Below are 12450 nucleotides of genomic sequence, written 5' to 3'. Positions count from 1 at the left end.
TAAAAGTCATTTTGTCTAGTTTGGTTTTCAACTTCTTGTTCATTTAATTAGGGTTAATTATATATTACCATGGAAATAAAACCTAACATTGTGTGTTTATTGTCTCTATTAAGTTATTGTATTTTAGTTGACGATGTATGATTTAAAGTTGTGTCCTTAGGTTATGCATAATAAATCATTTAAAATAAACTATTTGTCAAAATCACATCATCATCCTTTAGAAAGTAAACTCCACTAATAAAAGTCCAATAAATTGCATCATTTTATCTAATGTTTATGTTTGTGATTAGGGCACAATCTTAACTTTTCAGCTCTGTTACCAAGTATATATTTGTAAACATCATTATTAAATTACTCAAATAAATATCTTTTAGTTTCAAAACTTTACGCATAACTAACTGGCAAAACAATCAACCCTGTTACCATCAACTCGGTTACATTTCCAAAGGCAATTAAATATTAAAATGGAACTAAAACCTAAAATATGAATGTAAACTTACAATGAAAATAAAGTATTATTTAAAAGTTGTGTTTTTAAATCAACCCTGTCACCATAATATTTCTGCCCTATTAAAGTAACAAATAATTCCAAAAAATAAATGAATAAACTTTCATAATGACATCACTGTCCTTTAAGAAAGTACCCTTCACTGATTAAAGTCCACTCATTTTTATAATTTTCTCTTATGTTTAATATTGTAAGTGAGTAGGACACAAGTTAACAGGTCAAATGTGTTATTAAGTGTTTATTTTTAGCTAGTTTTTTTAATTTTCTATTATGTTTAAAAAAAAACAAACAAAAAAAAGCATTATAGTTTCCCAACCTGAGGATAATTAACTGGCAAAACCATCAACCCTGTTACCATCAAATCTGTCACCTTGGATTATTATAAATTATTATAAAGGATTATATGTATAGATTTGGCACAATGCAATTCATTAATGCTTATGCATATTATTGGTCTAATTACCACATATCTAAGAAATATCCTAAATCAGAAAAATCACCAGTCTAACGGAACGCTGCAGTTTATATTCTTACGGCTACTGTAGGAAACTGTGTTTAACATCTGCTAAAGGTCAGTTCAAGTCATGTTTGCCTCAATATGAACAACGGGAAACATTATCACACATGACATTTCCATTTCTGTGACACACAGTCCCAGTGATTAAACATGTTGACAGGCCATTTCATTCTTACAGAATCACATGAAACTTCTACCATGCTTCCAAAAACGGAATTAGACAATTAAAAGAGCAAGGGAGAATTTTCTTTGACATTAAAGATGGAGCGTGAGAGAACAAAGGAATACATCCCACTGCTCTTAAGAGAAAAGCTGCACTCAGCAGTAGGAAATGAGATTGAGGGGAGCTTCAAGCGTCTAAGGGAACATGTCAAAAGCTCAAATGAGGTTTTAATGCTTGCTCTGAGAAATCTGAAAGCCTCGCCATCTTCTCCATTTCCCTAGTCCATATGATAGAACAGATGGAGGAGAGATTTTAGCTCACTTACTCTCTTTATCTCTCTCTCTCTCCTCCTTTGCAAAGTTCCCTCACTTCTTATACTGACACACACACACATACTCACACAGACAATACTCCATATCTCTCTCACTCTCACACACACACACACACACACACACACGCATGCACATTAAATGCTAATACATTCATATTCTCCAGAATGCTAAACAACTGACAGCAGAGAGTCCAGAAGGGGTGAAAGACGGGTGACCAGTGCAGTATTTTATCTGTACGTGCGTCTGTTGAATTCAGAAGTGGACGTCAAAAGGAACTCTACACCGATAACACACTCAATGAATCTTTTCAGCGTGGCAGATGATTCCAGCCTCTCCAAATTTAATCATGCATGTTTATTCAGGAACTCTTTATCTGAAATTGCTATGTATTAAAAAAATGTAAATGTCTTCAACATTACTTGGAAAAATCTACCTTGTGTAAGATCTTTCATGAACAGTCAGAAGCTTTATTAATACTACGCAAGAAATGTCATGTTTGTGATTCATCAGACTGACACAAACTCTGCAAGGCAGGCGTGCAATTGTGCACATAGAGGGATGTGGTGTATCTGTGCGTGGACATGATTGCACATGCTCGCACAAACAAGTCAACAGAAATTGCAAAAAATTGCTGCCGACCATGAAATGAATTGCATTTTGAGTGTGAAGTGGCTTAACAAATAAACATACGTGGATTCTGAGTCCACTTGTGAAAATTAGTGCATTTTTTTGTAGCAAATGCTCAAACACATTGAACCATGATGCTAAAACGGATATTGCATGTTCAAACATGAAATTTACTAAATTTTCCATCTTCCCTTGGTTGTTAAAGGGATAGTTCACCCAAAAGTGAAATTCTGTCATCATTTACTCACCCTCATGTCGTGTGTGACACTTTCTTCTATGGGACATAAAAATGACATTGTACCCTATTAACACCAAAGTTTCACAGAAGAAAGTCAGGTTTGGAAAGACAAGAGGGTGAGTAGGGTTAACTCTCCCTTTAATGTGACTAAAATTGCAAAAGCATTAAACACAAAAGATGAAACACTAAAGTTGAACAATTTCAAGCAATTCTTCTACTTCAGACCAGAGAAGTCAATTAAATCTTCACCCAGTCTGAGAGTAATTAATCTTTTCCCTTCAAAAGCAGGCTTCAAGATACTGAGTTCAGAATGACTCGATGTTTTGATGTAATATTTTTGTGAGTTGAGAATGTGTATTTCTTTAGTGAATTATGCTCTCTTCATATACAGCCCTCAACTGTCATTCAAAAATGCTTCACGTCAAATATAAACACATTGGAGTAGCACATTCAATACTAATAAAGATGAAGAACACAACAGAGGACAACAGCGGGTTTCCATTCCCATTTATGCATTTTTCAGACATTTTTATCCAAAATGACAGACTGAAATTCAGACATACGCATGTGTCTTCATTGGCATTTGATCAAAGATGCAGCAAAAAGCACCTGTCAAGAAATAACTCTTCTGATGTTGCGCTAACTGTCAGAGTGGCTTGAGTTTTCGGCTGTCTTGCTAAAAATCACACTGAAAATTCTACTTGCATTTACATGTGACACGAGTTCAATAGGGATAGCTCACCCAAAAAGGAAAATTCTGTCATTAATTACTCAACTTCATGTCGTTCCAAACCCGTAAGGCCTTTATTCATCTTCAGAACAGAAATAAAGATATTTGTGATGAAATCCAAGAGCTTTCTGACCCTCCATAGACATCAATGCAACTGAAACCTTCCCAGGCCCAGAAAGGTAATAAGGACATTGTTAAAATAGTCCATGTGATGTAGGTTCAACCGTAATGTTATGTAGCTACGAGAATACTTTGTGCACTAAGAAAACAAACACAACAATTTTATTCAACAATTACTTCTCTTCCATGTCAGTCTTCACCACGCGTTCGCGGGAGTACCATGACGCATGCAGAGGAATGCAAACACATGCGTCGTGGTACTGTTGTGAACGCCGAAGACGGACACAGAAGAGAAGAAATTGTTGAATAAAGTTGTTATTTTTGTGTTCCTTGCACACAAAAAGTATACTTGTATAGTTTCATACCATTACGGTTGAACCAATGTCACATGGACTATTTTAATGATGTTCTTACTACCTTTCTGGGCCTGGTAATGTTTCAGTTGCATTGATGTCTATGGAGGGTCAGAAAGCTCTCGGATTTCATCAAAAATATCTTAATTTGCGTTCCATAGACGAACGAAGGTCTTATGGGTTTGAAACGTCGTTAGTGTTAGTATTTAATTAAATTGTTTTCGTTTTGGGGTTTACTGTTACTTTTAGAGTAAATTGTGTTTAAATAGCGAACAGGGTCTATAGTTTGTGTTATAAAAGAAAAACTCAGCCTCAAAAAAATGTTAATGATCAATATTATGTTAGAAGCTGATGCCATCTGCAATAGTATCAGGCAAGCCTTTGCTCTTTTCTCAAGTACATGGAAGTCCTGTGTTGGTTCCTTTAAACTGAATTATTCAGAATTTATGCAAAAAATGTGTTAAATGTTGTTACCGGATTAACCACAGAGGATAAACACTCTATTTTTCCTCTTCCCAAATCTTTAAATAAACCCTGACAGGTGCATGCTGTCATATGTTAGCCTTCATTCTCAAATGAACAAGTAATATTCGGTAAGGACACCAACATTTGCTCCAAGGTAAATTGTGCTTTAGTAAGTTAACGTTAATTCATTTACTTATTGATTAGGGTCAAAGCAGAGTTCATAGTGCCGGTGAGCATGTTCTGTTCACTTAACACTAATGTTATCAGATTTAATTCCTTTCAAAAGAAGCTTTTTTCCAACAAAGTGTTTACCTTGATTCTGATCTGCAGTCTCTGCTGCTTTTAATCACGTTATCATGTAATTTAACAATTTCTTTAAAAGAAAAATTGCTGATAAAATTGCTGTAAAATGTCCTTATTCATTCCGGCCTACTTAAAAATAATATCCAGTTCATTTTAACCTCTTTATATAACTTAAAATCACGTTTTCTTTGAAAAATTCTGTAAAGTTTGTCTCCGTTAGCAACATTAACCAAGAGGGGAGGAGCTTATCAAAGGATAAACTGGCTTGGGTTGCTGTGCAGCTTCAGATTTACCCATAATTTTTGTAACCAGGTGCCAAAAACCTCTGCCAAAGAAAAAGCACCACTCTTTCTCATATCTCCAGCAGATAAAATATTAAAATCACAATTGAGTGTTTCAAACCTCCCCAAATGCCAGTGCAGGCAGTCCATATGCTCGCTTAGACTGGATTACAGAGATGAGAGTCAGCCAGATGAACAACATATGAAAGAAAAAAAAACCCTGTAATAATAAACAGATATCAGTGTCAAGACCCATCTGGATATCATCTGAAAAGCACTAAGAGGTTATAGCACATGTAGTTTTTACGGTGAAAACTGGTTATCAATAAAAGTAACGGATTGCTACAGAGATATTCAAGAGCTTTGTTACTCTTCTAAAGCAGATGTTGCTGTGTTTCTATAACGGCTTGTGTGCTGCAGCAAAAACAGACAAATGTTTATGCAGTGAAATGGATGAATGGAAAAGTTTGATTATGGTTGTTATCCATCCAAAGGCACAGCAGCGGCACCTGCTGTTTAATTCAGTGTACTGCATCTTCAGGTACTGCAACAGACCTAAATGTACATTCACACAATTTTGTTTTCTAAATGACTTCATCCTTGCTAGCTGCCAATAAAAAAAAATAAAATAAAAAAAAACATCATGTAGTAAAAATTTTAACTAAACATACTGTTGACAGATATGACAAGAAAAAAATAACAATGCAAGATATTCAATAAACTATAAATGTTTTTGAACAAGAAAAATCTAGAAAGACATGACCTTTTAATTAAAACAGTCCAACAGTCAGTAATCTGAGACTGACCTGCTTGACGTGTGAGATGCAGCTGAACAGTGTAAACAGTGTAATTAACTAATATTACAGTGTAGGTGACATTGTGAATATGCTCCTTCTATAACAATGAAAAAAAAAATAAAGAAATGTGCACTTATTATTACAATGTTATTCTTTCAGGAGATCAGTGTTCACGAGTATAGTATCCACAAATTATTATAATTACATATTTTAAATAATGTTAATAATCATCAATTTAATACTTCTTTTCATTTATTAAACAGTTTTATCATTTAAATCACTATTACTACTACTACTACTATTATTATTAAATTAATATTATTAAATAACATTAATTTATAATTACTATTAATATTTAGTTTAATTTTGCACTTAAAACTAAAACGTTTTGTTGCCTAAACTTTGTTCTTTCAGGACAATAAATTAAGTAAATTGACTAAAATAATGAGTATGACAAGACAAAATATTTACTAAATTTATAGGATGTCTTCATAAAAAGACAAAAACTGTAGAAATGAACAGGTCTAGTCTGTGAGATTCTGTGGTAATATTAAGTTCTTCTGGTTAAAGCTGCTGTATGTAAGATTTTGACTCTAGTAAAGCATAAAAATACCACTATATATTTGCAGATATTTAAGAAACATGATGTTAACATACTTGTTCACCTGAAAAACATTGCTACAGTCAGTTATTCTCCTTTGAAAATGTGCGTTCAGGGCCGGAATGTGGCATCTGTTTTGGTTTGTGAAACCCGCCCACTGCCAGTTTACCCAATTGTATTTCAGCACCCCGGGTTGCCAGTTGGCGGAAAACAATCGTCAATCTGGCAACCTACGTGTGCATCAAGTCTGAGGAGGAGGGACAAGGTGAAAAAAAAAAACCCTCTCCAATATTTAGAATTTGGACTGCAATACCAAGTTCGACCACTCGGTGTCAATCCTACATACAGCACCTTTAAGTTGTTTCACTCGAAACATCCATTTAAAACTCAATGTATCAGCAGTAGTTTATCCGTACATTCCTGTCTAACCATAAACTTTTTTAAATCAGCATTTGCATACGGTTTGGAAAAAAAAGGCGATGCTGCCATCTGTCAGATGTTTTCACTTGTACCTGTCGAGCGAGGTTCACGGAGTCAGCAGTGAGTCTGTCTCTGAGGTGTGGGTCCAGCTGTGCGGCCGGTGCGATCTCCACCACCTTCTGGTGTCTCCTCTGGATAGAGCAGTCCCTCTCGTACAAGTGAATGACATTGCCGTATTTATCGCCTACACACAATGGGCCGATCAACTCATTGAGCATTACACAGAAGTCTTAAACCCATCTGGCACTGTAAACAAACCCATCTGCTAGTATTTCTCCAAAATATAATAACAAACACAATTATATAACTGATCAATAAACACTATGCAAATCAGCAGGCAACAGAGAACTGCACCATTCTGTTCATTGTTGAGAACAGTGCGCTCCACGCAAATTTCCAAATGTTTTAATTAACTACCAGACAATGTATTTATTTCCGCCAAAAATCTAATTTGCTGTTGAAGGTTTTGAGTGGTTTTTAAGCAACAATGTCTGGGAACAGATTTGAAGTAAAACTCTTTACTTACTCATCCTTATGTCTTTCCAAACCTGAGTGACTTTCCTTCCATGGGACACAAAAGAAAAAATTTGAAAGAGTCCTTGTTGCTCCTTTACATTCAATTATATTAAATGAGGACTGAAGCTTTCAGGCTCTGAAAGCATCAGAAATATATTATAAAAGCTATATAGGACTTGCATTATTGCTATATTATTTCTTCTGAAGTTTTTTGAAATATTATTCATTGGAAATCCTGACACTGGCATCTTTGCTTTGCATGGTTTGTCCATGAGAAAAGTAGCAGTTTATACACAACTAGTTGCTTAGTGAAAGACAAAGTGGTTCATAAACAAATCATTTAAGCTGGATCTTTTCAACACATTTCTAAATTATTTATTCATAGCTTGGACTGATCAGGTAAACCTACAAGCGTTGTTTACATGCAAATTAACAAAGTAGATCTTTAATAAGGAATTTTATTTTTATTTTTAATATTTCATGTTTTTTTAAAAAAAGCTTTTCTGACTTGAACATGGCAGCTTGGCACTGAAAATGCCCAAAAAATCTGATTGGATTCATTCAGATTGACAAAAATGAGTGCATGTAAACATATCTCCTGACTCAATGATCCAGTCAGTGTTTAACAGCTAAAGAGAAAGATTATTAGTGAATAATGACTTAAATTTCAGTCTGCCCACCGAGCTACTACACACCTTCAAACGACTAGCAAACAAGTCATGTGGGCCACTTTCATGGTGTTTTTGACAATTAAACACTTCAGAACAAAGATCAACAGTTTTCCTTTTGTGTTCCACAGTAGACGGAGTGTAATACATGTTTGGAATGTAATGAGGGTGAGTAAATGATTGTGTTGAACCATTCCTTTAATATTAGAATACTTGATCTGCAGTTCACTTACCCAAGATCTGCACCTCGATGTGTCTGGGTTTCTCAATGAACTTTTCCACAAACAGAGCTCCATTGCCAAAGGCTGCCAGGGCCTCAGAGTACGCACGCTGATAATTCTCCTCTAGTTCCTGACCACACACGAAGCCACAGAGTCACCCAGTGCAAACAGCAAGCACACCAACTCACACAGCACAAGTAACTCAAGAGCAAAGTGCACAAACTTTTGTGTTCGTTTAAAAGTCATCCAGAGTCAAAGCTCGCTGAAAGAACAGAGCTCCAATTAAATGTGCTCCAATCCTGTACAAATAATTTTACTCTCTGACATAGTACCTCATACTCCCTGACCACTCGCATTCCACGTCCTCCGCCCCCATAAGCAGCCTTGAAGATGATCGGGAAGCCGTAGCTGTTGGAGAACTCTTGAGCTTGTTGCAAAGACGAGATGGGAGCGTCTGTTCCAGGTACGACCGGCACACCTGCAGGATGACCAGACACATCTCCCTCATTACATGCGTTTTCTTTCTTCTTTTTTTTTAATGGGGAGAATGCTGGTAACCAAACAGTTGCTGGTAGCCATTGACTTCCATAGTTTTCTTCCATACTGTGGAAGTCAATGGCTACCAGCAACTGTTTGGTTACCAGCATTCTTCAAAATATCTTCTTTTGTATTCAAAAGAACGAAGAAATTCATACAAGTTTGGAACAACATGAAAGAGTAAATGATGACAAAATTTTCATTTCATTTTCAGGTAAAGTATCCCTTTAAATTACATAATAATAAAAATAAGCATTTAACATTTTACTAACATAAAATGACATTTCAGCTTTAACAAAGTGCAACACTTCAGGAAGTTAAAATTACATTAATTTTCTCTATAGGGGATTGGTTTTTTTTTTATGATAACCTCATCATTAAAAATAATCTAAGAGGTTAAGAGGCTAAGAGGTTGATAATCCGTGGTATATAAATTTTTTGAAGCCAACAGCAAGTATTATTTCAACATATTTTTCAAATTAGTCACGTTCAACAGCAGTATTCCTGATATACAAGAAAAATTACTTTATAATATGATATAATATAAATATTATTATATTAACACTTTAGCACATGTCCACTCCCATGAAGCACTGTAAATGCTGTAGAGTCAGTATGGTTCACAGCTTAGAATTTCCTTGGCAAAGACTTTTTAAAACCCCTTAGGGAAAAAACAGTTCAGGAAAGGCCGCTGAAAAAATGGACTGGTGCTGTTGAGAAAAGTTGTGTTCTGTGACACAAGTGTTGATATAATGTGATAAGAGAGAAGACAGAATGGCGCTCCCCGAGGGAGACCCATTGATGAATGCTTCACCTGCACTGATGGCAATGGAACGGGCCTCAACTTTGTCCCCCATCTTGCGCACCACGTCTGGGGTGGGGCCGATAAAACGTACCCCAGCATCCACGCACGCCTGAGCAAAATCTGCTCGCTCTGACAGGAAGCCGTAACCTGGGTGGATGGCATCCACGTCATTCTCCTGCCAGGCACAGATTACAAAATATGAATCAAATGACTGTGATGCTGTCACCTTGTCATTTGTTTTCGAGAATAATAAGAGATGACACAAAAAGACAGATTCAAATACACTACCGTTCAAAAGTCTGGAGTCATCACAGTTTTCTTCTAAATAACTACTTTTATTAAGTAAGGATGCGTTGTATTGATCAAAAGTGGGAGAACGACTGCCTGTCAATGATTCTTTTTCGGTTAAACTACCATCTCTTCTTGGCGTCAGACTCTGAACTCTTTGTCAGAAGGCATAATTATGTGCAATTACTGCTCTTTGCAGACTTGTTTTCTGCTATATCTGTCCAATCACTGAAGGCTGCGTGTGTATTTTACAGGTCACGAGATCCTAATCTGCTATTTCACTAACACAAACACTTTGAACAAAAGCTGCAGGTGTTACACTGATACAGGATCACTGTGAGAGTGTTTTGGGCCAGTTGATGGAACTGTCAGCTATTGTGTCAGCGCTATATCGTACATTTTTATGCCCTGCAAAACTTCAACATATGATTATCTGAGACATCTATTTGCCAATTCTAATAAAATTACATAGCTTGCTAACAATTGTAGATGACTTTTTGTGGTAACACTTTATTTTGATAGACACTTTAGACATTCTACTTACAATAAGTAGCTTTGCAACTACATGTCAACTAACAGTTAGCAGAGTATTAGTAGACGGTCTGCTTAATATCTTCTAACACTTTCTTTGTCAACTTATACATCTTCTAACACTTTCTTTGTCAACTTATACTAACCCTAACCCTAAACCTAAACCTACCCTAACAGTCTACTCTGAGAGTTAGTAGACATGTGGTTGCAAATTAATGAGAATTAGTTGACGTAGTTACAAAGTTACTTATAGTTAGTAGAATGTCTAAAGTGAACTATTGAAATAAAATGTAACCCTTTTTGTTGAAACTGCAAAAATGACATCAGTAAGAATGGGTCGAAAATTACAAATCTTTTTATAATATAATTTGTGTGACTTTATTTATATAATATATTGTTGTCTTGCTCCTACATAATTATTGTATTTGTATCATTTCCAGCTATTTCCTCAACATTTATTTGTAAAGACAACAATGTTACATAATAATAATGCATAATAGTGCATAATAATAAACATTATTTTTTCATTATTTTAATTATTTCTTGAGGACCAAATCAGCATATTACAATTATTTCTAAAGCATCATGTGACACTGAAGACTGGACAAATGGCTGCTGATTAAAATGGAAAAAATGTTTTTTAAAATTGTAGTAATATTTCACAATATTACAGTTTCTTTAACAAAAAAAAAAAAAGCAGCTTGTTGAGCATAAGAAACTTTTTTTTCACACACCGCAGACTTTTAAATGGTAGTGTAAATGTAAAAGAAAAAAAAATACATTTTAAATTAGAAATGTCATATTATAATTGCAAATATAACATTACAAATTAAAAAAAAAAAAAAAAAAAAAGAAGAAGTAAAATGTATATTTTTTTCTGTTTGGGGCCATTAAAAAATGTTGGCAGGGCATGTAGAAATCTGGTGCAAAAGATTTACAGAAAACCACTCAGGTGCAAAGTCTGACCTTGGCCACTTTGATGATGTCTGGTATATGCAGGTAGGCTGCTACAGGCAGCAGCCCCTTCCCGATGAGGTAAGCTTCATCTGCCTTTTGTCTGTGCATCTGGCCCGTGTCCTGCTCAGAGTAGACGGCCACTGTGCGGATCCCCAGCTCTGTGCAGGCTCTGAACACGCGGATGGCAATCTCTCCTGCAGCATTTTATTAAATACAATTCATGAGTGTATAATTGATTCATGCCATCATTTGTTTTTATACCCGAGGAGGACAGAGAGAGACTGAGAACAAATAACATACTGCCTTTATGATTTCTGCAGTTAAAGGCATGCTATTTAAAGAAATGCACTGACATCAGAATTCTGTCTAATAACAAGATGCAGAAATACATGCATTCATGTTGTTAGAAAAATAGACATTAAAAATATATACTAAAAAAAGTCCATTAAAGTTTATACTCAAAAAATACATATAAAACAAATTAGTTTATGTGAATGTCAAATCAATGTTTCAATAACTGTATGTATCACATAATATTTAAAATTAAGCTTAGTATACACATAGTATATAAGGCACAGCATGCAGTACGCAATCTGTTCGTAATCCAACACTGACGCACCTCTGTTGGCCACCATGACCTTTTTGATGGGTTTGTATTCCAGTGTCTGGGATGCGGTATGGGCGGAGCGGGTCATACTCCACACCCTCCTGATGGCCAACAGGCCCAGGGCAGATCGCTTTCCTCCCACCTGCAGCAGCATCTAATAAGCGAGAGCAAAGATAGACGTGTTACAAAAAAGCTCATTTTTAGTCTGCTGTAGCGATATCTTCTGAGTGTTATATGCATTTGAACCAAAGTGATTAGTAACCTCGCAGTGTTTCTCACAGGAGCCAAGCTACTGCTTATATGGAGATAATTGCAGGGTTTAACGCTGGAGTTGAGGGGATAGTGAGGTAGGGTAAAAGATTGAATTAAATAGTACGTGTGGTTGCTGCAAAATGTGACAACAAACAAATAAACTACCAACAAGTAATTGTGCAATAGTGGCCTCTATTCTCTGAGAAGATACTCAAGGCTGTCTTTAAAATAAAAAATGCTGTATTTCAAGCATATCCACATACCTCTGCAAAACATGAATTCGGTCAAGTGCCCACAGGGCCGAACTGAACAAAACACAATATCATATTGCCTAAGCACACAGCTTAAAAGGCCGAGACTGAACACCTGAAACAACAGCAGTGCTGTTTAAACTCAGTGGGAAGCACTGAAGGACCAGAGAGACTATGAGGACACAGGAGACAAAGGCAGAATAGCCTATAAAACAGACAATAAAAGGAGATTTAAGTTAAAAATTAATGAAAGAGCATGACTAAATCGAAGCATGATGTGTGCAAACAAATTTAAAATAGCT

At 35.7% G+C, this 12450-nt stretch overlaps 1 protein-coding gene across 1 annotated transcript in view; it reads right to left on the bottom strand.

Moving 5' to 3' along the window:
- pcxa (pyruvate carboxylase a) overlaps positions 1-11822 on the bottom strand; it is a 101468-nt gene extending 89646 nt beyond the window's left edge. Inside the window, exons 1-6 of the mRNA XM_042710939.1 lie at positions 11658-11822; positions 11048-11232; positions 9272-9437; positions 8253-8398; positions 7933-8050; positions 6548-6699 (exon numbers count right to left, since the gene is read on the bottom strand). Coding sequence (XP_042566873.1) covers positions 6548-6699; positions 7933-8050; positions 8253-8398; positions 9272-9437; positions 11048-11232; positions 11658-11799 — 909 coding nt within the window. The 5' untranslated portion in view covers positions 11800-11822. The remainder of the gene's footprint in view (positions 1-6547; positions 6700-7932; positions 8051-8252; positions 8399-9271; positions 9438-11047; positions 11233-11657) is intronic.
- Between the last annotated feature and the right edge of the window lie 628 nt (positions 11823-12450).

The sequence above is a fragment of the Cyprinus carpio genome, chromosome A21 (genome assembly GCF_018340385.1).
Source record: "Cyprinus carpio isolate SPL01 chromosome A21, ASM1834038v1, whole genome shotgun sequence".
NCBI lineage: Eukaryota > Metazoa > Chordata > Actinopteri > Cypriniformes > Cyprinidae > Cyprinus > Cyprinus carpio.
Note: the sequence above shows the minus strand (reverse complement) of the source record. Positions and strands in the feature narration are given on the sequence as shown.